The following is a 27553-nucleotide window of genomic DNA, read 5'->3' as shown; positions in this document are numbered from 1 at the left end:
GACTTACTGGGATTATTTTTTATATTCTTATGTGTTACAAATGTTGCAATTGTTTTCTTCGAGTTTGAAGCTGTTTTTCAATTACTTGATGGTGTCCTTTGATGAATAGAAGGTTCTAATTTTAATGTAGTCAAATGTATTCATCTCTTTTATGATCAGTTTTTTTACAAGATGTCTTACTTAAGATACTCTTCTCTATGCCAAAGTCAGAGATATTTTATTCTATATTTTCTTGTAGAAATTTTCAAGTTCTGCTTTTTTATGAGTACTTCTGTATATAAATCAGTTTCATAATACAAATCAATGGCCATTTAAAATAATCAAGCCTTTGAATTAGTACTAATATTTCTGATAACATACCTCAAGGAAATAATAAGAAAGTGGAAAAATAGTCCATATTCATGATGATGTTTACCATAAATTTATAATAGCAAACAAAACTAAAAGTAGTCTAATAAATGTATATTGCTAAACTAAGAGCCACTTTAATGAAGTCTTAGATTTTCATTAAAAATATGTCTTCTTAGTAATAGAGAAAATTGTATGATATAGTGTTTAGTGAAAAGAGTGCTATAGTTAAACTCATTTAAATTTTAACTATCAAATTATATATGTTAAATTTCAGAGGAGGTCACAGAATACTGGTAACAGTGATGTGTGAGGGAGTTAGATTTACATATATGCTTTTACATATGCTTTTATTTTTCTATTTCCCAGACTGCAATGTTGGTGCATATTTTTGTTTTAAAAAGTAAATTACTGTATTTTGAATTCGTCCATTCTTCATGTAATAAAATGTTTTCTTAATGACTTTTAATTATAGAGGTATTAGATGATCAAAATGACTAGCTGCATTTTAAATTATCTGCTACAAAGTAAAGGTGAAAAATATAAAGTGTTTTGTTTTCAGAAGTTTTAAAAAATGAAATGGCAACGTTTCGCATTTACTTTTCTACCATAATATTTAATCTGTGATATATATTTCTTTCTCAGGAAGTTTGGGCATGTTGGCATGAATTATTGTCATACTTGGAGAAAGCAAATAAGTGGCTAAATGAAGTTGAATTTAAACTTAAAACCACTGAAAACATTCCTGGCGGAGCTGAGGAAATCTCTGAGGTGCTACATGTAAGTTGTAAATTAAACCAAATAATGATAATTTATATGCATTATTAAAAGAGGTCAAGTACCAAATAAAAGACAAATCCAAAGAAAACAACCCAAGAGAGTATAATTACTGTGTTATCACTCAGCATTGGTACTTTGGACAAAGCCTTTGTTCCCCCTAAGAACCTTCTAGGTCACAAGATTTTGCAAAGGGTTTAAATAACCTCTTACAGAGAAAATTTGCCTTTATTATATCACTAAGTTCTACATAGATACTTTACCTAATTAAATCTACCACAAACCTGCAAAGACAGTGTGAATAAACAATATCACTGCTTTAGGGCTAATCAGGATGATAATATGAAACATTATTTCCAGTTTAAAAGCTGCATGTATTGAATTGGAACATATTTTATACTTACTTAAAATCACAAATTTACACCTTACAGAATGTTTTGAGTTATTAAATGGATATGCTTTAATATTGGAAATATATCTTTAAAATATTCATAAAATGTAACTACACTTTTAAGTTTTACTTTGGAGACTTTTAATAATTAAATTTTAAATGAGTTTGCATTTATAAACTTTGACTTATTTTAACTTCTGACATTGAGTCATTCAAGCTCTATGCATTTTAGTGTACTTTCGACTTATCTATATGTAATGAACATGTTGTTTTAGAATAGTATATGTACATAAAGCTATAAGTAGTATAGCCCCTGTGTAAATCTATAAAATAAGGAGCATAAGTTATTCAAGATGTGAAGAAAATGTAAAATATTTCTTTAGACAGAATAGAATTGTAATCCTAGGACATCAGAGCAGACACCTATGGATCATTTTATTCAACTTCCTAATTCTCAAAAGAAAATTATAAAACCTGCAAAGGTATTAAAGTACAATAAATGAGGTCTTCAGTGGGCTTTAATTTTGGCCCTATTTGACTAATCATGACTATAAGTTTGTCGTATTCAGAGAAGTTAATTGACCAAACATTTCTTGTGAATCAACAATGTGTTACATGTTCTAGAAAAGATGCAGTAAACTTACAGCACATTAATAAAAGGACAGTGGCCAGAACAGAAGATATGATGATAATGTTATCCTATGAAGTTGTCAAATTGTACATGGAGCATCATGCTGAATTCTTGATATCACAGTTTAAGTGATGCACTGAAAAACTAGGGCATGTTCAAAAATGAATGTTAAGGAAAGAGAAAATTTGAAGCCATAAGAGTATTTAGAAAAGATGGGGGAAAAAAAACCTTACCATTACTATTTACTATTTTAGGTAAGGCTCTCACAATGCCCACAACACAGACAAGCAGGGAGGAGGAGGATTGCAAGTGCTCTTATCTTTTATTCCTATCTTGTGGTCATAATTTCTGATTGTTCCTAATTCAGATAATGGAGCCAATAAAGGAGATTCCACAGTGAAAAAATAAACAAACACATACATAAAATTGGTTCTTTGGTAGTGTTGCTGATGCTCATCCAGGAGGACATTTTGAGTGAAAAGGGCTAGATCACCATGAATCAAGGATAGAAAAACTGCACGACTTCTAGGTTTTCTTGCAACTCAAGATATTTATAACTGATCCCTTAATTTTGCTTTGTTGCTTTTTATCCACCTTTAAAAAAATTTAGCAAGGTATATACTTCGTTACATCTTATAAAATAAAGTATCCATTAAAATTATTTACATCCATTTTGCAAATAAATATTTACAAAATTAAGATTTGTTAAAAATAGTAAGGAATACAAATTATAAGGAAAATTATTAACAATTTCATTGTTCTGCTCAAAAATTTGATGGCTTTTTAAGTATTTTACAGGTTATGGTGATGTTTTAAATATAAATGTATTTAGGAAGTCTCTATATTTTTATTTTCTTGAAACTTAATAGGAAAATATATTGAGGTTGCTCAAAATTCAAGAAAAATGTATAAACAGGAAAAATTATAAATATGTGTTGGAACATTTTCATTTCTTTAAAACAAGGAAAACAGAATATTTAATAAATGTGTTAAAACATATGCCCATCGCTTATTCTACAGATATGTTTGAGGTCCAGTAAGATGAAATTGAATCCCTTGTTTTCCAGCATGCCTGCATTTGACACTGAGATTCACTTTCATCATATTATCTAGCCAGGCAACTTTGTTAATTTTCAGCAGTATAGGAGATGGGTATTATTGGGATATACATAACAGAAAATCAGACAATGGCCTAAGCTCACAAAATAATCTTTTCTCACCACAAAAAGACTAGTGAAGGGAAGTTACCCAGGGATGAGAATGGTTCAGCCATATTATGAGGCGAGTAGGCACTCTCTTTCTGCTCTCTATTCCTGAGCGTGAAGGACCTCACACTCAGAGTCATAGCCTCCCTGTGCAAAGATGATTGTTACACCTCCAGGCCATTCATGTGCAAAAAAGTAGGAAGGGCAAAAGGATTCTTCTTGAGAGAGTATTCCTTTTCAAAATTGTGTCGCTTGGACACCACTAGCTATCAAAGAAGGTGAGAAATTTAGTGTTTTACCTCTTCAGGTTTTAGAGTTAGGGGACATCAAGGAAAAAGGTGGTTGTGAATCAAGTTTTAAGTTCTCAGTCCACAACACTGTCATAATCCCATGAAGATTCCTGTAGAATGACATCCTATTTTTTGAAGCAAAGAAGCTCCTTGGTGTTTTTAATCCTAATTAAAATTTGCTTTAGATTGATTATGACTTAATTATATGTAAATCAGAAGATACTGAGCATTGTGTGATAATTCAATGTATTTAGGAAGAAAAGAGAAATAGTAATTATTGCAAATGTGTTTCAGTCACTTGAAAATTTGATGCAGCATTCAGAGGATAACCCAAATCAGATTCGCATATTGGCACAGACCCTAACAGATGGTGGAGTAATGGATGAGCTGATCAATGAGGAACTTGAGACATTTAATTCTCGTTGGAGGGAACTACATGAAGAGGTATGAAAATAAGTGAAAAATCTCCTTAATCTAGTTTGCATTAATGTATAGCAGATACAGGCCTCTCAGATAAAATGAGCAATACTTTAAATATTAGCTTTCAGGTTTCAGAGACAGTCCAAGGCCAGACACTGGGTAAATTCTTTACATGTGTATTATATCATGTGATTTCACAAAAACATTATAAGTTAGGATTTTAAAAAGGCAACTGAGACATACCAAGGATAGTAACCTTCTTGGGTCTACATACTCTGACCACAGACTTCTTTTTCCTGTTCAAGATAATCCAGTATGTGTGGGTATCCTTTCTCACTTGCTCTCTCATTTTATCCCTCTCCCTCCACTCCACACACATTTGTTATGTCATATGTAATCTGCTAATAATACATGCAATTCTGTTAGTATCCTGTATTATTTGTTCTTCACAAATAACACTAAATTTCTTATAGATAAATTTTCATACATCACACATGGTGTGATTTTTCAAATCAATACTAAAACAAAATAGCAAATTTCTCCTAGTCAGTGTTTTGCATACTCTCTCCTAAGGATGAATTATTTGTTAAGAAGAAAACCTATTTTATAATAATGTTTAGTTTTATTTTCACTTACTGAGTTACAGCTACTACAGGTGTGATATGGTTCTATGGTTTGATAATAAAAATTTCCTATCCTTCATAACTTATAAACATTGATTAGTTAAGGAAAAGTTATTGATTTCCTAGAATGTGCAAGACATAAAAACAAATAAGGTATGAAGAGAAAAAGAATAAGGAGGGTAGTAACTAGGGGAGTATGCAAGAAACCATTGATTATTTAATGATTCATTGAATAGTCAATGTCGGGGACCTTTTGACATGTCTACAGATTGAAGAGGGGGAACATCTTGAGTAGGAAAACCACCTCTCTAATTCTGAAGAGAAGTAGGTGAGGGTGGGGCAGATATCTGCAAATGTACAGGCAGCGGCCTCCAGTTTGGAATCCTGCCACTATATTTGGTGGGTGGCATATCCATATTTTATCCAAATTAACATAAGGAATTGGGGATTGGAAAAGGGGAAATCCAAACAATCTCTTGATCCTTCATCACTGTTGCACTATTGCCGGATCTGAGTCAAATAGATATGGCTATGTGGCAAGTAAATTGAAGATCATTTCAATGTGGGTTTTGATATGGAATTGGAATGTGTTTTTGTTTCTATTTGAATATCAGTGTCAGGTAGGAGAGAGCAGTTCAGGCAAAAAATTAAAAGTCGTTGTAAAACTGACCTTGGCTTAGCTGTGAAAAGACTCTTTTGTTGAGACAGGGTCTTGCTCTGTCACTCTGACTGGAGTGCAGTGGCATGATCATGGCTCACTGTAGCCTCAACCTCGCTGGGCTCAGGTGATCTTCCCACCTCAGCCTCCTGAGTAGCTGGGACTACAGGTGCATGCTGCCACTCCCGGCTATTTTTTTTTTTTTTTGTATTTATTTTTGGTGACATGTGGTTTTTGCCATGTTGTCCAGGCTGGTCTTGAACTCCTGGGTTCAAGCTATCCACTTGCCTTGGCCTCCCAAAATGCTGGGACTACAGCTGTGAATGGCCACACCTGGCCGAGATCCAACTTTAATGTTTGACATTTTTCAGTACTCATCTATTCTGTCCTTAGGAATAGCTTAGTCTCTAATTTTACCTTGGTATTAACTCTATTAATGTAATTATCTTGCAATCCTTTATTAACACAAAACTACTTATAACCTTCTATTTCAAAGGTTGTTGGTATAAAACCTGACATTTCCCCCAAATAAAAAATAATTCAGTTCAGCAGCATACCTTGGTTCAACACCTATTCTCTTATTTTCTGGACTGAGTTGTTAAAACATAAAAATTTGAATAAGAAAATACTTGAAACTTGGTCTAGTAAAACCCCTTGTATTAGTCAGGGTCCAGACAGGGCACAGAAACCACACGGTCACTTAAACAGAGAATTAAGTATTAACTACTTACTGGAAATTAATTTTAATAGAGAATAAAAGAGATCTCTAAAGAATACCCTAAGCCTGAGGAATAGTACCCAAAAAAGGAACTAATATGGAACGATAGGAGCTCAACCCAAGGCTGGATTCGGACTTCTTTAGAAAGGGTGTGTCTGCCTCCCATGGGATGACAGAGAAGTTTCCTTCATTGACCCAATCCAGAACAAGTCTATAGCCAGTGGGCTGAAGCTAGTGTGAAGAGAATATTGGAGTGGAATGCTGACAAAATTCACAGAGAAGTAGCCTATGGTGGGGAACCATTGAATTTGCTAGAAAGCTGGCTGGTGTATTCATTGGACATGTTGGGAAACTACCTGTAGTGGATGCTGCTAAACTTGAGGAAATGAGGTGGGGCTCCAGGAAGAGCTACCTATGGATTTGCCACCCATCCTCAACTCGCTTGTTGGGTACCCATAGAACTTGTCAAACACGACCCATAGTGTTGCTGGAAGTCTTTTGGGTAAAGCGGGGGGATGAGGTGAGCCTTACTGGGCATTCCATAGGCCAACCTAGAGGCACAGGATTGAAAAAGAATTGAAAGCACACTGGAACAGACAAACCTCTACCTCCCCCATTGTCACTCCAGCACCCTTTACTGATAGAACTTAATAGCATGCCAGCTGACAAGGGGAGAAATATTCCCATATCAAAACCAGGATTATGTTGAAAGGCAAAAAATTGATAACTGGCAAATCCCTCTGTAATTCACTGGCTATGTGATCTTGAGTAACATTTTTAAACTTCCATTTCCTCATCCTGTTTCATGGGGGTTTTTTTTGTGAACAAAATATAAAATGCTGCACTTAAAGTACTTACTATGGTTCCAGGAACATAGTGCATATTCAATAAATTATTCAATAAATTTAATAAATTATTTTATCTTTACTAGATCATATGCTAGAGTATCAGCCCTCAAAAAAGTGTGTGTGTGTATGTGTGTGTGTGTTTGGGTATAAATATATACATAATAGTACATATGTGAATATATCTATAAATAAATAAATATATATGTGTATGTGTGTGTGTATATGTATATATCCCTCTGAGGGCAGTGATAGGTAAATAAATGCAGATAGTACAATATGAAATACAATGAAATGCACATGCCTCCATTAGTTAAATAAAATGCTAAGATAGATAAAAAGGATTTTTATCACCCTCTAAGCCATAAAATCAGAACCTCTCCACTTCAACCTCAGTGATCAATTAAGCAGAGTGTTAAAATAACAATAAATCTAAAATAAAAAAATTTGAAACTATTATCAGTCCTAGCTGTGTTTATATTACATATTTGGCCAGTAATTTGAAGTTATTTGACAATGAAAATAAAGCATGTGTAGTCTTTACCGCTTTCATGAAAACCACATCGTGTTAAACATGATATGCTTCTCAAATTCTGTTGTATCAGCATGTAATAAACTGATGTGACCTTAGAGATACAATGTTAAATTAAAACAATGTGTAATAATAGGACTTTTGTATTTCTCAGGCTTTACTCAGCACTTTGATCAATTCCAAACTACTTAGGTAATAAAGACACACCTATATTTTGTTAGCTAAATCAATCCTTTGGATATTTCCACTATCTAGTTAAAAAGACTGGTGTTTTGATGCAGTAGAATGAGCCTTGGGATACATTATCTGAGGGGCTGAAGAAACAAAATGGTACATTAATGTGTTATAATCAAGAATTCTGAATTTGTTTTAGGCCATGATTTTCTTGATTTTTGGTTGGTTAAAGAAAAGCAGTTTTTATTTTATTTTATTTTCTATTTTTATTTATTTATTTTTGAGACAGAGTCTCTCTCTGAAGCCCAGGCTGGAGTGCAATGGCACGATCTTGGCTCACTGCAACCTCCGCCTCCTGGGTTCAAGCGATTCTCCTGCTTCAGCCAGTTTTTCTATTAATAAACAAAGTACCCTTTAATTTGAGGACGAGCCTTAACCCATTTTTAAAAATCAATTAAGTGCCTATGTCAGAGGTTTGCGAGGTTTTTATATTGCCTACCTAATGTTTCTTATAGCTGCAATTATGCAGAACTAAGGTAACATTCAATTGCCTGTTAAATCAATCAAACAGCCAGACTTTTATTGCCTATGAATATTTAAAAGAGATTCACTAGATCTCATTCCTAATTTCAGAGTGTGAGTTTGCATTCAAATAAGTAATAAATTATTTCCATCACTTCAAAAGGCATCTTTCATTCTTGATAATCATATGGCAGTATATTTTCTACTCACAGTAATGATTTGAAAGATGGTTAGCAAACCAGGCAACATCTCCAAAAGACATACCAAATCATATAATTTTTACAACTATTATAATAGCTTTATTCTCTAACAGGGTAACCAAGCAGCTGAAGATGTTTTAGTAATGCAACAAAATGAATAATAATATTGGTAATAGTATTTGGTTACAGAGGTCCAGGTACTGTTTTTATGTCAGACATGCATTTTCTCATTTCGTTCTCACAATAGCCTTATGATACAGGGTGGTGTTTGTTTTTGTTTTTTCTTTTTGTGAGATGGAGTCTTGCCCTGTCACCCAGGCTGGAGTACAAGGGTGCTATCTCAGCTCACTGCAATCTCCGCCTCCCGGGTTCAAGCGATTATCCTGCCTCAGCCTCCCAAGTAGCTGCGATTACAGGCACATGCCACTATGCTGGGCTAATTTTTGTATTTTTAGTAGAGATGGAATTTCACCATGTTGGCCAGGCTGGCCTCAAACACCTGCCCTCAGGTGATCCACCCGCCTTGGCCTCCCAAAGTGCTGGGATTACAGGTGTGAGCCCCTGCACTTGGCCGATATAGTGTTTTTTATATTCCCATTCTATAGAAATGGAAAGGATAGTAAAGGCCCTAGGAAGAACCGATTGAGCATTTAGACCCATCTCTTTATACTTGAAGCCTAGGCACATGACCTTTTGGCTACACTACCTCCAATCTCTGTGACCCTTTTCATGCATTAAATATAAAAACTCTCTGCTAATAAGTGAATATGGCAATTAACTAGTTTCCCAATTTTTAAGGAGAACTTAAAACATGACCTTAGAAATATTAGGGCTGACTAATTAAAATAAAATTTAGAGTCTTAAATATTAAAGTCACACATTTAGAAGTCCAAAGCCTTTACCACTTCTCTTGATGAGTGATTATTTCACCTGTTTCGTGGATTATTAATGCCCCCATTTCAGTCACTTTTAAAGATGACTGTAAGTTGTTTTGCCTGACATGAAATAGCAAATATACTAAAAGAGAAAATAATCAAAATTGGTTAATTCTACTGAAATAGTAGTGTTTATGATAGACTGCTAGAGAGACCTATTAATTTTTCCTGGTAATTATGACTTTGAATTTTTCCCTCAGTGTCACATCTGCCTTAGCATACATATGCCAGAATGGAAGAATATTCCTTGAAGGAAGACTATAAAGTAATCTAGGAAAATAAGTGACATATTATGCTTTATTAATTTGTCAATATGCTTCTTTTTAGAAAATATCTGTCTATAATAAGAGAAGTAGCCACTACTTGTTGAGCACAGTTTTATGTCAGTCCTTTTGCTAAGCAGTTAGAAGCAACATCAAACTTAAATCCCACATTTGTTTTATGAAATAGATTTGATTAGCTTACTTCACACATGTTGTGATAGGGCTGACTTCTGTTCTCAAGGGCTAGGACAACTAAGTCTTCTATAATGCCCTCTGCAAAGCACCAGGATGCTGGAAAATGTCTAGTAGATATATTTTATTTTGCTTTCAAGGAAGTATAAGTAAACTTTTAAAGGCCAGGAAAAAAATCAGATGAAACTGAAGTCATACCGTAATATGACTATGACCACTGACATTTGTATTGCCCTGGAGTTAAAAGCTAATACTGGGAACCCCAATTTTAGGTGAATTAAGTCATTTGGTGGAAAAGAAATATCCTCTGGCTCAAGAAAATGGGGAAGCTAAACACAGATTCCACATAAAACTGGGGTTCTCTCAGTAAAATAATAGGCAGAGAGACTTCTATCTGTGGAGAGAACAAGCATAAAAAGGCATCTGTCTTCTCACTCTTCTCACTGTGAGTGAAAAGTAATAGAATAATTATAATAATGTCACCTGAAAATGTGTGTAGGCCTATTCTTGTAAGGTAAGGAACTCTTGATTGTATATTATCACAAAGGGTAAAGAAATATCCAAACAAGGGATTAAGTCAAAGTAGCACCAGGTTAGGAGCGTCCTAATATTAGTTAGAAGCAAATGCAAATTCTTTACCACGAAAAGTGCCCTCAGTGTCCTCACAGATTAAACTCGGAAATTTGAGCTCAACATAAACACATAAACACACACATACACACACACACACACACACACACACACACACACACACACACACACACAGACAAACACACACAGACGCAGACACACAAGAAAAGCCATCATGAAGCAGTCAGCCCATACAACAAAGGGTGAGTTTACTTCTAGAATTTCAGATATTAGAATTGCAAGATGTATAGTATAAAATAGGTAAAATATTATAGAAATAAATGTTATTGAAGTTTTCAAAAAATAAAACATTGTAAAAATGGAATAAATCAAAATTAAACAACTAAAATTAAAAATTAGAAAATGAATATATATTTTATATATACATATATACATATTAGTTGAAAGAAATGAATTAAGAGAAAACTAAAAGATAATGTACAGACTGTGTTACCAAAAACTAAGGAGATGGAAGATGTGAGCAAGAAGGTAATAGATACAAGGGTGGGGAGTAGAATATGAACATATAACTTATCTCAATGGGAGTTTTCAAAGAGGAGAATAAAGAAAATGGAGATTGTTATTACTCAGTATAAAAAATCACATAATCCAATTTAAAAGTGGGTAGTTGAGCTCAATAGACATTTCTCCAGTGAAGACATACATATGGCCCACGTATATATGAAAAAGGTGCTCAAAATCATTAATCATCAGGGCTATGTAAATCAAAACCATAATGATATATGTCTTCACACCTGTTAGAATGGAAACTATTTAAAAAGAAAATTGAGAGATGGCAAGTTTGGCAAGGATGTGGAGAAAAGGGCTCCTTGTACTCTGATGGCAGGAATGTTAATTTGTGCTGACACTATGGGCAACAGTATGGAGATTCCTAAAAAAAAAAACCAAAAAATCTTAAAAACAGAATTACCATATGATCCAGCAATTCCACTTCTAGGGATATATCCAAAGGAAATTAAATCAGAATGTCAAAGAGATTATCTGTACTCTATTGTTTATTGCAGCACTATTTACAATAGCAAAGATATGGAGACAACCTAAATGTCCATTGACAGGTGAAAGGAAAAAGAAAATGGGGTATATACATAAAATGAAATATTACTCAGCCCTTATAAAGGAAGCAAATCCTGCTGTTTGCTGTAACAACATGGATAAACCTGAAGGACATTATGCTACATGAAGTAAGCCAGACATAGAAAGATAAATAATACATGGTACCACTTATATTATGAATCTAATACAGTCAAACTAACGGAAGCAGAATGTGGAATGCTTCCTGCCAGGGACTGGGGGAAGGGAAAAAATGGAGATGTATTTGTAAAAGGGTACAGTGTTTAGGTTATATAATATAGATAATTCCCAGAGATCTACTGTAAAGCATATTGCCTGTAATTAACAATACTCTATTTACTTAAAATTTGCTAAGAGGATAGACCTTATGTTAAGTATTCTGTTACAGAATAATAATAATACTAGAACAGGAGGAAAGTTTTGGAGATGATGAATAGGTTTATGTCATAGACTGAGGTAATGTTTTCATTGTTTTATATTTATCTCAATTCTCAGCAAGTTGTATATGTTAATTATATACAGCTTTCTTGTATGTCATAAGAATTTTTTTTAAAAAATGGAGATGCAGTAATATATGAAGGATATTAAAGGAAAAGTTTTGAGAGCCAGTGACATAAACCATTTAAACAGAAAGCACATTATGTAACAGGCAAAAAAAAAAAAAAAAATACAAATCTAATCATCAGACATATCACAGTGAAAGTGCAGAAATCCAAAGACAAATTTATATTAGCAGCCAGAGGTTAGATGGATAACCTACAAAGGAATGAAATTTAGACTGACATTAGACTTCTTATCTACAACAATGAATAAGAATAAAGCAATGGAAAATATTTTCAAGATACTGAAAAAATTACTGTCAACCTAGAATTCTGAACTCAACAAAATTAGTTCTTCAGAGTAAGAGGAAATGGGACATTATCAGAGTGAAAGTGAGATTTTACCCCAAGAGACCCTTACTACAAAAACAACTAAAATAAGTATGAAGAATTAGAAGTAGTAGAAAAATAAGTTGTAAAGGTTTTAGATACAAGTAAGTATGATGAGGCCGGGCGCAGTGGCTCAAGCCTGTAATCCCAGCACTTTGGGAGGCCGAGACGGGCGGATCACGAGGTCAGGAGATCGAGACCATCCTGGCGAACACGGTGAAACCCCGTCTCTACAAAAAAATACAAAAAATTCACTGGGCGAGGTGGCATGTGCCTGTCGTCCCAGCTACTCGGGAGGCTGAGGCAGGAGAATGGCATAAACCTGGGAGGCGGAGCTTGCAGTGAACCGAGATTGTGCCACTGCACTCCAGCCTGGGCGACACAGCGAGACTCCGTTTCAAAAAAAAAAAAAAAAAGAAATGTATTCTACAAGTAAGTATGATGAAAAAATAGTTAAGCTTTTAAATACAAAAGGCATTTGTTGCATAAAATATATAAGAATATCTAATTTGCATTTATAATAATTTTGATCTAAAATACTAGATTAAAAACAATATGGAGGGGAGGTACAGTCACAAACCCTTTTATTTAGAAAGAGGGTAGAGATAGTGTCTACATCTTGACTTTATTATGCTGTAATAAATTGTCAGGGATAACCACTAATGGAGCATCCAGCTTGCAAGCAATAAAAGAATGATCAAAGGAACAGTTTTCAATCAATATGCAGTAAAGCAAGAAAGAAGGAAAACAAATCGGAAAAATATGAGATGAGCATAAAATAAAAGATAAGATGGTAGAAAATAGAAATAGAAAAAAATAGAAGAAAATGGATGGTAGAAAAATACATCAGCGGCCGGGTACAGTGGATCATGCCTTAATCCCAGCACTTTGGGAGGCCAAGGCAGGCAGACCAGCCTGGCCAGGAAGGTGATACCCAGTCTCTACTAAAAATAAAAACAAACAAACAAAAAACTATCCAGGCGTGGTGGCAGATACCTGTAATCCCAGCTACTTGGGAGGCTGAGACAGGAGAATCATTTGAACCCGGGGAGTGGAAGTTGCAGTGAGCTGAGATCGCGCCATTTCACTCCAGCCTGGGTATAAGAGCAAAACTCCGTCTCAAAATAAATAAATAAATAAATAAAAGAAAAGAAAAAAAAATACATCTGTAGTCCTAGAACTATTTGCTCAATACATTTATTGTGGAAATGTTCAGAATAAAGCATCAAAATTCAAAGTATATTGTTTTTGAGAAAGGATTAATCAATAAAAAACTTAGACACCTAATTTATTTCCAGCAAAATAGACATTATGGTCAATATCATTATTAGGCAAAAAATGGAGCAAAATATAACAGTTCTAAAACTTGTACATACCTGGCCAGGCATGGTGGCTCACGCCTCTAATCCCAGCACTTTGAGAGGCTGAGGTGGGTGGCTCACCTGAGGTCAGGAGTTCGAGACCAACCTGGGCAGCATGGTGAAACTCCATCTCTACTAAAAATACAAAAATTAACAAGGTGTGGTGGTGCACACCTGTAGTCCCAGCTACTTGGGAGGCTGAGACAGGAGAATTGCTTAAATTTGGGAGGCAGGGGTTGCAGTGAGCTGAGACTGCACACTGCACTCCAGCCTGGGTGACGGAATGAGATTGTGTCAAAACAAACAAACAAATCTTGTACATACCTGGGAAAATAACTTTAAAATACATAAAGCAAAAGTTCACAGAATAACAAGAATAAATACACAACTACATCAGCATGGTGGGAAATTTCATAATGCCTCTTTCAAGATACCAGACAAAAGTTAGTGAAGACAGTGATGATGAACAGTTGATAAGTTGGATATAAAGACTGTATAGAGAACCCCAAATCAGAGTGTAAATTTCATCTCAAGTACATAGAAATGTCAATACATTTCACATGCTCTTAAATTTGTAACAAGTTAGAATCAATAGTAAAAACTTGACTAAAGTAAATAATTCATGGGTCAAAGATGAAGTCAAAATGGACAGTTAAAATTCATAGAACTGAGTGATAATACAAATTAGAATTAAAACTAATTGGCTCCTGTTAATTTTTATAAAAGAGAGAGAAGGACTGAAAACTAATGAGCTAACTGCCCATCTCAAGAAAATAGGGAAAAGTATAATAAATGCAGAGAAAGTAAATGGAAAGAGAAGAATTCAAGAACAGAAATAAATAAAAACAACATGGAATCAATAAAATTTAAATGCCCATATTTATGTTTTAATTAGACAAATCAACTGAGAGGGAAGTAAAAAAAATATACAGTTTTAAGGATGAAAATGTTATAACTACAGTTATACTTTTAAAATATAGAAAATACTAGAAACTATGCAAATACATTTAGAAACTTATGTGAAATGGATGAATTTCTAGGAGAATATTGCTACAAAAATGATGAAAGAGGATATAGAAAGCCTGAGGAGACAGAAATTTAATCACAAGTTAAAAGTCTTCCTACAAAGACTACATTAGACTGAGATTGTTTTACATTCAAATTTGAACACACTTTCTAGGAATAGGTAATTCCAATCATCAACAAACTCAGAGAGTAGAATATATAAAGCAGTATACATGTCTGGAAAATACAAGGTTAGAAAATATTTTTTTACCAAAATCAGACAAAAATGAAACAGGAAAGAAAACCCTATACCAATTTCAGTCATGAATTAATAAGGAAAAGTTCTGAAACAAATTATTGGCCAACTGGATCCAGGTGTGTATGAAACAGTGTTTAAACTTAATGTTCTCCCTTTCCTTTCTATATTCACTTTTTATAATACCTTATGCAATGTCATGGCTTTAAATACAATTTACATGCTAATTATTCTTAAAATATTATCTCTGGCACAGACTTTTGCCCTTAACTTCAGACCATATGTCCAGCCTCCTATTGTGTATTTTTCTCTTTGGATATCGCACAGGCTACTCAAACTTGACATACTCAGATAACAGCTCCTATCAAAGCTACCCAACACCGTTTTCCCCATCTTTGTTAATGCCATCTCATTCCTGGAATTTCTCTTACTAAAACTTCTAAAACGAACTTTGGTTCTTGTTTGTCTTTACCAGCCTTTCTCTTAGCAGATCTGAAAGATGATCTCAACAGATCTAAACATCATCTAGTGGGCAATGAGAGAAATATTTTCTTGTATTAATCAAGTTATTTTAACTTCAGTCACACTAGGCCCACTTTTATGCTTGCTGGTACTACTAGGTAGGGTACTACTAGAAAGAAATATCAAAACTTGTGGCCTCTGAGAATGGCGTGAACTCGGGAGGTGGAGCTTGCAGTGAGCCGAGATAGCGCCTCTGAACTCCAGATTCCGTCTCAAAAACAACAACAACAACAACAACAACAACAAAAAACTTGTGGCCTCTGGCTATACATAGGCTGTTGCCATAAAGAGATGGTATTAAACCTATGCTCCAGATGATTGAAGAAGTTAAATATCTAAGGGGGAAGAAAGGCTGACTCTCCATCTGTTTTACTTCTAAAATATAGGTATTATTTTCAGCAAAAAAAAAGTAGTCCAAAAAAGATGAATCTATATACTAAATTATTGATCAGATTACCCTTAAGGACTAAGGTTTTGGAGATGTTCAACTTTAATGTGAAGTATATGAACAAGGTGAGCTGTGTTTAAAGAGTAAAATGTCATAAGCTACTGAATTTTCTCTAAAGTGGTAGAATGCTAGCAAACCAAGAATAATGCAAGTTCTAAAATTTATCTCCCCCTCCTGGGACATAAAAATACTTAAAATAATTTTGAGCTCTTTTCTAAGTTGTTCATAGATAAAATGCAGGACCTAGAACTTAAAGCAGGGGTCATTACTAGCTGTATTTCTGTATTGTTTTTCTTTTATGTTGGGGGTGTATAGGCAGGTTTTTTATATAGGTAAACAGTGGATCATGAGGGGGTTGGTGTGCAGATTATTTCGTCACCCAGGTAATAAGCATACTACCTGATAGGTATTTTTTTCTGATCCTCCCCTTCCTCCCATCCTTCATCCTCAAGTAGGACCCAGTGTCTGTTTCCTCTTTGTGTCCCTGTATTCTCATTATTTAGCTCCCACTTATAAGTGAGAACATGTGATATTTACTTTTCTGTTTCTGCATTAGTTTGCTAAGTATAATGGTCTCCAGCTCCATCCAAGTTCCTGCAAAGGACATGAACTCATTCTTTTTGTGACTGCATAGTGTTCCACGGTGTATATGCACCACACTTTCTTTAGTCTACCATTGAGAGCATTTAGGTTGATTCTGTATCTTTGCTATTGTGAATAGTGTTGCAACGAACATACGTGTGCATATGTCTTTGTGGTAGAACAATTTTTATTCCTTTGGCTATATACCCGGTAATGGGGTTGCTGTGTTGAAAGTTAGTTCTGTTTTTAGCTCTGCCAAACTGCTTTCCACAAGGGTTGAACTAATTTACACCCCCACCAGCAGTGTATAAATGTTCTGTTTTCTCTGCAGTCCCAACAGCATCTGTTGTTTTTTGACGTTTTAATAATAGCCATTCTGACTGGTACGAGATGGCATCTCATTGTGGTTTTAATTTGCACTTCTCTAATGGTTGATGATATTGAGCATTTTTTTTCATATTGTTGGCCACATGTGTGTCTTGTTGTGAAAAATATGTGTTTATGTCATTTGCCCATTTTTAATGGGATTGGGTTTTTAAAATACATTTGTTTAAGTTCCTTAGAGATTCTAGATATTAAACCTTTATCAGATTCACAGTTTGCAGAATATTTCTCCCATTCTGTAGTTTGTCTGTTTACTCTGTTGACAGAGTTCAACAGAGGAACTCTGTGAGGAAGTTGTTTAGTTTAATTAGATCTCATTTGTCAATATTTGCTTTTGTTGCAATTGCTGTTGACATCTTCATCATTAAATCTTTTCCCATTCCTATGTCCAGGATGGTATTGCCTAGGTTATCCTTCAGGGTTTTTAAAGTTTTTGTTTGACATTTAAGTCTTTTATTCATGTTGAGTTGATTTTTGTTCATGGTATAAGATTTTATTCTTCTGGATATGGTTAGCCAGTTATCCCAGCACCATTTATTGAATAGGGAGTCCTTTCCTCATTGCTTGCTTTTGTCAGCTTTGTCGACGATCAGAAGGTTACAGGTGTGTGGCATTATTTCTGGGCTTTCCATTCTGTTTCATTGATCTGTGTGATTGTTTTTGTACCAGTACTGTGTGGTTTTGGTTACTGTAGCACTACAGTATAGTTTGAAGTCAGCTAACGTGATGCCTCCGCTAGCTATATTTCTTTGCTCATTTCCCAATCACTCCTTCTCTCATTAAATATAGTTGCCATGTTCCAAAGTGAGGAGGAACAATTGTGAGATTAAAATTTGGTAAAAGAGAAAATGGGCAGCGGAAATAGAGGCAATAAATGTGTGATGATGAAAAAATGAGAAAGAAAGGCCAGTAACTGAAGTTGAATAGTAATAGGGCAGAAAAAATGTGTTATTGATTTTCAGGATAATAAAAAATTAAGCATGTTTGTAGTATAAGGGAAGATCCAATAGAAAGACATAATATATAAAAGCAAAGTCTTACAAGATGGGATGCATAAGCAAAAAAATGGAAGGATTGACTTTGGAAGTGGGAAAGAGAAAATTGAGATAAGACAAGGATGTTTTGAGGTGGAGAGTAGTAAGTTTGAGAAAATTTATCCACCAAGGACTTGATCCCTGAGAAATAGCTAACTCTGTTTTCAGGTTGTTTAGGACTCTTTGCATGGGAAAGGGGGTTGGGAGAATGGAGAACTGGTGCCACTGAGGAAATGAGAATGAAAAGTATTTGGAATAGGAGTTCTTTTGTTTTAAAGATCCATTTAAAATCAGGAGAAGTGTTAGAGAATAATATCGTAGACTCAGTAGTAGCCAGTGCAATTATTCATAATGGAAATAATCATTTATCTGACTTTCTCCTGTGATTTTCTGCAAAATAATTTTATTTAAAACCACACACATACAGCCACATAGAAAATCAAAAGTGAAGGGACTTTTCTTTGTGTTATCTTTGATTAGCATCTCCAGGGTGTATTTGATTATATTCCGAAACAACTAGGATTCTAGTGTGAAGTCTTTTCTTCCAGCTATATTCATATTTGCAGGTCATTCATTAGGTTAACGCCAGTATGTCACAGTGTCCTAGTGCCTCTAATGTGAATTTCATGTATTTTTTTTTTTTACAATCTTTCTAACTTAACCAATTTAATTCAGATTTTTATTTCAGTCTTTTAGCTGTTGGCTATTTTTTCCCAAAGTATCAGGATCTGCTCTATAATTTGGGGGACTCAGGGCAGAAAGAAAATGCTGAGTCCCATATTCAAAAATTAAGCATTGTAAGATGGCAATCGCAGAGCATTAAACCAAGCATGGACTCTCCTAAGCATGGGTTACTGCATAACTGCACAGGTTGCATGCCTTTGAAGCCAATTTCGGGTGTCATTTTATACATTTGGTTATTTGTACACCTGAATTACTTTTGATAAGGTTTGGGAGTTAAGAATTTAGGCTCACTTTTATAGATTATCATTCCTTGAAGATATTTCATTGAGGATAATTAATTAATAAATGCTTTAATATTTAGAAAGGTGAAATTTTTGTCTTATTCTCAGTGTGCTAACAATGGATATAGCTTCTAGGATTACATCTTTCCATACTTTACATTTAGGGCTTTCTTTCCTTACAGTAGAAAAAAGGATATTGGATATCTTGAATCTTGACTTCTCCTAGGTTGAATGCTCTGCAATAAAACTTTTGTCTTTATATAAAAATTGCACTGCAAGCAGACTATTATGGCAGACATCTGTGTTCAAGGTGACTGCAGTTTTCAGCTGAGTAGTGGACTATGCAACTTGTTCTCATAATAATATTAATTGAATAATTGGTCAAGAAGAGTGATTACATTTTGAGGGGAAGAAACTCACTTGCGTAACATTTACACACAGATAATAAACTAAATACCCCAGACCTCTTTAATGTAAGAAAAATAGTCAAGAATGTATATGCTATTTTCTTTGTAAATTGGAAATGTTTCCTTCTCTATTTCCTGTATCTTCTTTTGTTATTTGAGAAAGGGATTTTTCTTGTCCTACCATCAATTGTGTGAGTTACCTTGATTCTTGTTTTTAATAATGTTTTAAAATGCATCTTGTATTTTGAATGTAATTACTCTATTTTATAGCTACAGGAACTGAAAGAGTACATAGCCTTCACAAAAGGGTCTGTGGTAAATGTGTTTAATTTTTATTTTAATCACCATGAATCATGGGTTTTTTCTTTGTAAGTAGTAATTCCATTATTTTTAGATATAATTTACCCTACTTCAATCAATAATGTTTCCTTGGACAGTCACATTTACTTTTCCAAAATATTATATAAAACAGTTAAATTTTTTTGTCTGTCTGTATGCCTAGTATAGGATATTAGCATTTTTGGGGTCCAGACACAAAGGGACATGCAAACACACATATATACTTGCATGTATTTATATATACATGTATATAAGCACATATATATACATATAATCATGTACTGCATTTTAATATATGATTAATATTTAAGTATTAAATACTCTAGACAAATTACGTTTGCTCTTGGAGGGCTTTAATGTATTTCTGAATGAGCGTTAACACATCCAATTAATGGTATCTTCAAATTTGTCATAATTTGATAGTTATTTCTTCTAAAGTTGGAATAGCTCTTCTCCAAGGGCCTACCAAAAAAAAAAAAACAATAAAGTTGTAATAGCAAAAGAGGGAGTTAAGACATAAAGGAAAAACATTAAGGCCTAAAAACTAATCAGTTGTAAAAGCTAAATCAGTAGTATGGATTGGAAAAGTAGCATTTTAGGGATAAATTTTTGGAGTGAAATTTCTCTTTTAAGTTCATCTATGTACCTTTTCAGAAAAGTTCCTCAAGTTTATACCTTTATTTTAATGAAACTTGTCAATAACTTTTACTTATCTGCCATGCTTGACAATTAATAGTTAATTTCTATAACACAAAATACTGTTCTGAAGGTAAATATTCATCTCTCTCTTTCATCTTACTTTTTACCACTCTCAACTTCTTTAAAATTACTTTCTTTGCAAGCTACTTCATAGATTCTTGAGATTGAATAATCAAATCTGTTATTTATTATTCAGGCCAAATTTCTAACAATGTTTATTTTTTTAAAAAAGATAAATGGGAAAGGGAATGTTAAACAACATTTATTTGCATTGTATTCTAGTGTCCCTATATGGAATAAGGAATAAAAATATTTTCCAAGTTCATCAAGCTGTCTTTTAAATCATAGAATGCATATATTCATTAGTAATTTTCCATTGAAAGTATCCAATAAAATTGGAGAATTTTCTTACTGTTTCTACCTCACTGCGTTTCGTGTATTCTGATCAGCATTAATACCAATTTCATAGCATTCTATCGTTTGCTCTTTTTTGCTGTGAACCCAACTGATTGCATTTTCTTACCTGTTATTTTGTTGTTGTTATTTGAGGCATCTTTTCTTTCTAACTTTAGTCTTCATAGACCTTCTCAATTTCAGCTCATCACCAAAATTATACAGATAGAAGGGTATAGGGACTTTAGTGTACACATACCCCCTTTTGACTCTGTCTGATTTTCTAGTTTAGTAGATTTTGATTGAGGCTGAGAACTGTATTTGGAAAAGTTCATTCTGATTATTATTCAGGTTTGTGAATCCTAGTCCAGATAGAGCTTTATCAGCACATGTATAAGGTCCACTTTGCTAAGTTACATTATGTGTTAGATTCATTCCTACTGTGGACCACTAATTTATTCTTGCCCATCCACTGCTCATGACAGATAGATGATCTCTATATTCCAGAAATGAACCTCAACAACTAAACCAAGCAGAAGAAAAAGTGGTTTTCCTTCAGAGCCACAGTTCCCTGCTGGAATAGAATGAACACTTTCTAGGAAACTGCAGCAAATTTTCCATGACATGGAAAGGGCATCACTAGGGTCCTCATTACACGTTACCTCTCTCCCTCACCCAAACCATGATGTTGACGGAACAGATATTTCCTGTGGGGAAGATGCTAAGCAGTCCTGCGTGGCTGTAGGCATTGTCCACATCTTAATCTTCAGCTATATCTGTTGTATAACAAGTTTAACAATCCTACAAGTTAAAGCCTCACACCAGAAACTTGTTTATTCCTCTCCCATGCTAAGTAATTCCAGCACAATGGGTTTCATCTATAGATGATGAGGAGATGCCATTGTGGGGTGATGAGGACATAGAGAAGAGAGGAAGTTTGAAGCCAGTTTATTTCTATTTCAGCCAGCTTAGTGTATTGTAAGAACATTTTGTAGCAGATGACCCTAGTCTGTAACAAGGAATTGAGTGTAATGCATCATTCTGCTAGTGTTTATCCGTTCCCTATGCTCACATAAACACACGAGTCATCTTTTTGCACTCCCAACCCACTCCTAAAGCACTATAAAGAATGTTTAGAAAGCAGAAAGAAAAGCAGCTGTTCTATACACCTTGTTCCTGCTGTTCAAGGTGCACATCCCATCCAAATGAATCATATCGGAGCCAAAGATCCTGGCAGGAGCTCTCTCTTACAAAACTGCAGTCTTGTCTATCCTAACAACTTGGAACACAAAATATTAGAAAACCTTGTAATAACCTTAGGACAAAACAGTGTAGATATTGACTGAGCTAGACTTGAGGACTTTTTCAATGTAGTGTGGATAAGTAAGATGACAGGAAACCATAAGCAAACTGTGCCTTGCCCATCAACTTCTCCAGAGCCATGACAATCATCTGGAGTATTTGTGATAAATATTGTTAATCTTCATGTATTTGGGTAGGACGAAAAAGGACCGGTCGTCCCAGACATTCCAGGAGAGAGGAACATTTTTCCAGTTTCTCTGATACAATTTCAAGTTTGAACCAATATGAATTACAATTGACCACAGAGGCTAGCAAAATCCATAGCACTTTAGTTCAAGAGAACCTGAACACTGGCCTTAGACTATTATGAGCCTACATCACAGTAGAAGGAATCCAGCAGAGCTCTCTAATACACATCAGAAAAACACCATTTCTAGTTTTCAAGGCTGTATTTCACACTGCTTGACTGAAGATTGGAAACTGTTTTATTCATAGGCAACCTGTGTGGCCATCCTTACCTGCTCTATAAAAGGAAGTGTGATGGATTTGCTTCCCACACATCATGTTAAGTCCAGAAAGCTGGAGATGCTGTGTTGAGTTTCTATCCTGAGAGTCTGAATTCCTAAGTAGAGGGACTAACTAGTTCCAAGGGTTCTTTCACTCTGAGATCTTTGTTACACTACTGTACTGACCGGATATCACTGCCCTTATTTAAGAGGAGTATCAACTGGCTAGTTCATCTACGTCGCAAGGACTAGTTTGCTCACAACCACCAACCTATCTGCAATTGGCCTCAGTATGCTCTCTCTCACTTGGGTACTTCTGTGCTTGGCTAATTAACCTATACCACTCAACTTAGAAGCACCAGCTACATTTTTTTCTAATTTTGACTTCTCATCTTTTCCCTGCCTATAATTTGCATTAGGAGAGTCACTGCATTCGTGGCTTCCTGAGACAATAAGAGGAGCAATTGTCAGAAATCAATCAATTTGTTCAGTGGCTGTATTTTGTTTGTTTATTCCTGACCATCATTTATTGCTTTATGTTACAACTTGATTTTAACCCCAGATTTGGACTTTTGTCTCATATATAGACTTTATATACATGTCTCAATCCTAACCAAGTCATCCCTGGAATCTGATTCTGTCTCACTATTCCATATCAGGAGAGAGTGACTTTAATATTTTAATTATTTCCTGTATCAATTATTCACTGCCTAAAGTTTAGACTTTAATAATATGAACACATGTGTAGTCAAAGAGTACCTCGCCATTGGGCCAGAAAAATTTCACTGACTTAGGGTGGCTCCTGAAGTTACCTTGAGAAAGCTTGGATCTGATGAATCCTGTAGACTTATTTTATGTTTACTGAGTAATGCTTCACTCACTTTCTTTTTGAAACTTAAATAAAGCATCAGTTTGCTCCTGTCGGGGCAGAAGACCAATTTCACTTGTCTACCCGTGAAGATAAATGGATGCAGCAAGAATCCAGAAATGTCTTAGATATATTACCATATAGCTCATTGACCATTCTGTCAATGCTCTACTTGAAAGTGACAGCTATCTAATGACAAGTTCCACTGATAAAATGATTCCCAAACATTACTTTCAAGTGTGCTTCCTTCAGAGGTCACAGAAGAACTTCAGTGACCTGCTAAAACCTAAAACAGATGAAGTTCCGATTAACCATGACACCAACAGTTTTCACATTTATATTCTTTCCTGACAAAATTATAGGAGCTCCATGCACATGGCTTTTGGGTTTTCCCCCAGGTGTGTTCAAACCTAGTGACATTAACAAAACATAAATCTAGAAGCCTCTCGTGAATAATGTAACCTTCTTTATTTTATATTTAAAAGATATGTATTCAAACATGTACACATCTTTGTAATTATTTATAGCCTACATCCCTATTAAATACATTAACAAATATGCCACAGGAAAAACCACTGTACCAGAGCCCCTCACAAGAGTTATATTTAAAGTGGGTTAAAGCAACACGGTTTTAATTTACTTCGTCTTTCGTGTCCAAGGAACACAGTGTGAGACCTCCTTTAGGAAAAAAATAGGACAAACTAATTTGAACACAGAGCAACAAAGTGAATCTTATGATGAGCTATGAGCATTGGTAAATTATTCTTTCTGTTGTAAATTATCCTCTTCTCCCTCTGCTTTTCTCTTAATCTCGATTTAATTCCCTTTTCAAAATCCTACCTCTATTCTTTTTGAAAAACATTTTATTAAGCTGGTATAAGCATATCTAGACATCTAGAAATTTTTATATAACTTTTAAAGGATCTATTAACATCATACAAAGTTATGGAAAATAAAGTGTTCATAGCTAATCAATCTCAAAGAGATCCAAGTGTACAATACAATGTGTGCCTCAAGTGTCAGCTTCTTTAAGGCTGTCATCTTGCCAGTTCTAAACAACTAAAAATTGTAAGAACCAATTTCTGAGGCAAATAGAACATTCTTAGTGGTCCTTAAATAATTCCTGATACTTTTATGGCGTGCTTCTTTAAAATTATGCTTTAGAAATTTAAATTGTTTGTTCAGCAAAGTTATCAATCAGTAGGCAAGTTGTTGCATTTGACAGGAGCAATAGTACTCACATGGATTATTTATATTCATGTATGTTAGTAGATGGATATAAAACATGTGATTTGCTAGCAGTTGTATGAGACAAAAGCATCAACATATCTTTCTTAGCTTTTCAATCATGTGATACTACTATAATACTCCATTTTTCACAGATGTTTCTTAAGTTCTTCTTTATCCTTCATACCTTCCATAAACCATTTTCTATCTTCTTCTGGCCCACATTCTAGATGTTCTGGATGTCTGTCATTTTTCTTTGCCTTTGCTTCATTTGAGCAAGTGCTGAATTGATGGACTGTGTTAGTAGTTTGATGCATGGTTTGAGCCAGATAGATCAGAAACAGGAAATGCTTTTAGATCATCCAGATAGATGGCACCATGAATAGACCCGATTGCTTTCTGGCCTCTGAGGTAATAAAGACTTAAATGTAATTGGGTTCAGCTTAAAATCTCAATGTCATATTTAATTTAATATTCTTCCTTGTTTCCAGCTCAAGCTTAAGCCGTGGTCTAAAAGACTTGCTCTGGAAGGGAAGCGTGGTTAGATTCCACCTTACATCACCACTGCCTTATTTATTTTCTTTCTTAACTCGGCTTCAGTTATATTATTCTCCAATGTCCTGGGAAGCAGGAATTAAGGAAAACAGGCAAATGTCTTCTGTTAACTAGCTATTTGTAGTATTGAGTTTATGATTTATGAGTCGCGCGTGTGTGTGTGTGTGTGTGTGTGTGTGTGTAACAGAGATACAAACATTGGGTTTATTTGGGGTGCAAGTATGCGATCTTTAAGAAGTCATGCAGAAGCTCTTTTGTTTTCCCATCTTTAACAAGGAAAGTATGCTCTATAAAAACATCTTCAAGCCTCTGGATCCTGAGGTACTCTTGCTCCATAGAAGAGTGTTCCTGGTAGACAGCTCAAACGTGGCTGTCTTCTTCCATGTTCACTTCACCTATTGAGAAACATTTGCCACACCAAGCACTGGGAAGTACAGGCTGCCCCCTCTCTTCACTGTATCATATATAATTAATTTTTTACCTGTCAAGTAGGCATAGAATTTCTGAAGCAGACATCTTCAGAAGCAGAGTTGGTGATTAGGTGTCATCCCCATCTACTCTGGACTCCCAGACCCTGCGATCAGTGATCTTGGAGCTCCACTTAACTTGCTTGGGGCAAAAAGGTCGAAGTACCATCTTTTATTCCCCCTTAAGGCATAAACAGAGGGAGCCATCCCTACTGTCCCTCTGGGCCATGAATTCAGCAAGGCAATGATTCTCTCTAAAACCTTCAGAGAGTTTTAGTGTAAGTAGGTATGGTGGAACAACAAAGGCAAGGCCAGTTTTCCCAGCTCTTTGGTAAGCCCTTTGCTATGTCCTGCTATTTCCATTGCTTAGAATGAGAGAGACTTATTACTTGTTATTTTCAGTTTAAGACTATAGCCAGAATTCTAAGACAACAGATAGAATTCAGTGTATTCATAACCATAGTGACAGTTTCAGGCTTGCTCTTAAGTTAAATAGAAGAATTAGGAGGAAATAGTTTATAAAAAATGATATACACCCACCAACATGATTCATTTGAATTGTGTATTCTTGTTACTTGGCACTTGAACAAATTGCAACCTCTTAGTAGGTGAAAAAGAAACACTAAAAGGAAGCAGTTTCACCCGTTGCTTGGTTCACTAAAGTTGAGACTCTGGGAAAGAAAGCTTAATTGGTAAAGTCTGTGAAGTGAAGCGTGGTTGTCAAATGGAGATTAATGTCTTCTCATGGGTCTCCACTTAAGTTTCTGAAGAGCAGATTGAGTAGGATTTGGTTTTAGCACGTCTCTTACAGGACTCCTATACCAAGACACTTTCTAAAAAATAAAACATATTCCATATTGCTCTACTCTCTGCAAGGTAGGGACAGTCAGGTTGGAGCCAATTAATGCACTACCCTGAGCAGAAACTTCAAAACTTTGTCGTTGCTTTGCTTTTTAGTTTTCTTTAGTTCATTTGCTACTAAAATCATTCAAAAAAATGAGGGCTTTTTTTTGACATTGGCGAAAATCCTTTACTCAGAAGAAAAAATTTAAAACTGCTGGAAATTGAAATGTTTCACATGTCTAAATCACAATGATGACTACTTAAATACAAAGAATAAATGTCTCCTATTACGAGATGATTGCAAACAGTGCACCCACATTCTTAATCCATTTGCAATCATAAGCTTACCCATCACCTCGTGAATGAAGTAAAATTGCTTTTTGTATTGAGTTTAATAAGTATAGCATAGGATACATAGCTCCTTTAATGAATGCAGTTTTTTGTAAAATGTTATTAAATGATTTTTTTTTCTAATTTGGCTTTTTAAACCATGCGTTCATTGTTAAATACATTTTTTGATTTCAATATTTGGTTTTTTATTTCACATGAAGAATTTTTTCTTCCAGAGTTTCTTAGACATGCTACACTTTGATTTATGTATTTGTAATGTTGTGGCACAAAGGTTAGTACATTATTTTTAAAATGGAAATGTGATGAACTGTCAATTCATTGTAGAGATGACTTTCCATTGCCAGCAAAACTCATTACACTCTTAAAAGTTTTTCTTAAACTTATTTTATATTTCATGGTACTTTAAAGATACAAAATAATTTGTGTTAATTTTACTTAGTTTTAATTTTCTTTCAAAACTGGATTAAAATATATTATGTGTTTTTCTTGGTAACCATTACTAGGATTGTTTTCTATTTTTATATTTTTGTCATTGATGGCCAGTTATTAAGAGATCATCTTTCTAACTTATATTTGCTGTTTCTGCCTGCCTAGCTACATAATTCCTCTTACTGCTAAGTGGATTAGCTAAAGACATGAAATAACATTTTAAAACAATAGTTGA

At 34.7% G+C, this 27553-nt stretch overlaps 1 protein-coding gene across 13 annotated transcripts in view; it reads left to right on the top strand.

Annotated features, from left to right (window-relative positions):
• The window catches only part of DMD (dystrophin), a 2153717-nt gene that overhangs the window by 782083 nt on the left and 1344081 nt on the right, over positions 1-27553 (top strand). For all 13 annotated transcript variants that reach the window (XM_015443662.3, XM_065538825.1, XM_065538826.1 and 10 more), the window contains 2 exons: positions 994-1128; positions 3937-4086. In XM_015443662.3, coding sequence (XP_015299148.3) covers positions 994-1128; positions 3937-4086 — 285 coding nt within the window. The remainder of the gene's footprint in view (positions 1-993; positions 1129-3936; positions 4087-27553) is intronic.

The sequence above is a fragment of the Macaca fascicularis genome, chromosome X, assembly GCF_037993035.2.
Source record: "Macaca fascicularis isolate 582-1 chromosome X, T2T-MFA8v1.1".
In the NCBI taxonomy this organism is placed as follows: Eukaryota; Metazoa; Chordata; class Mammalia; order Primates; family Cercopithecidae; genus Macaca; species Macaca fascicularis.
This window is presented reverse-complemented; position numbering and strand designations above follow the sequence as displayed.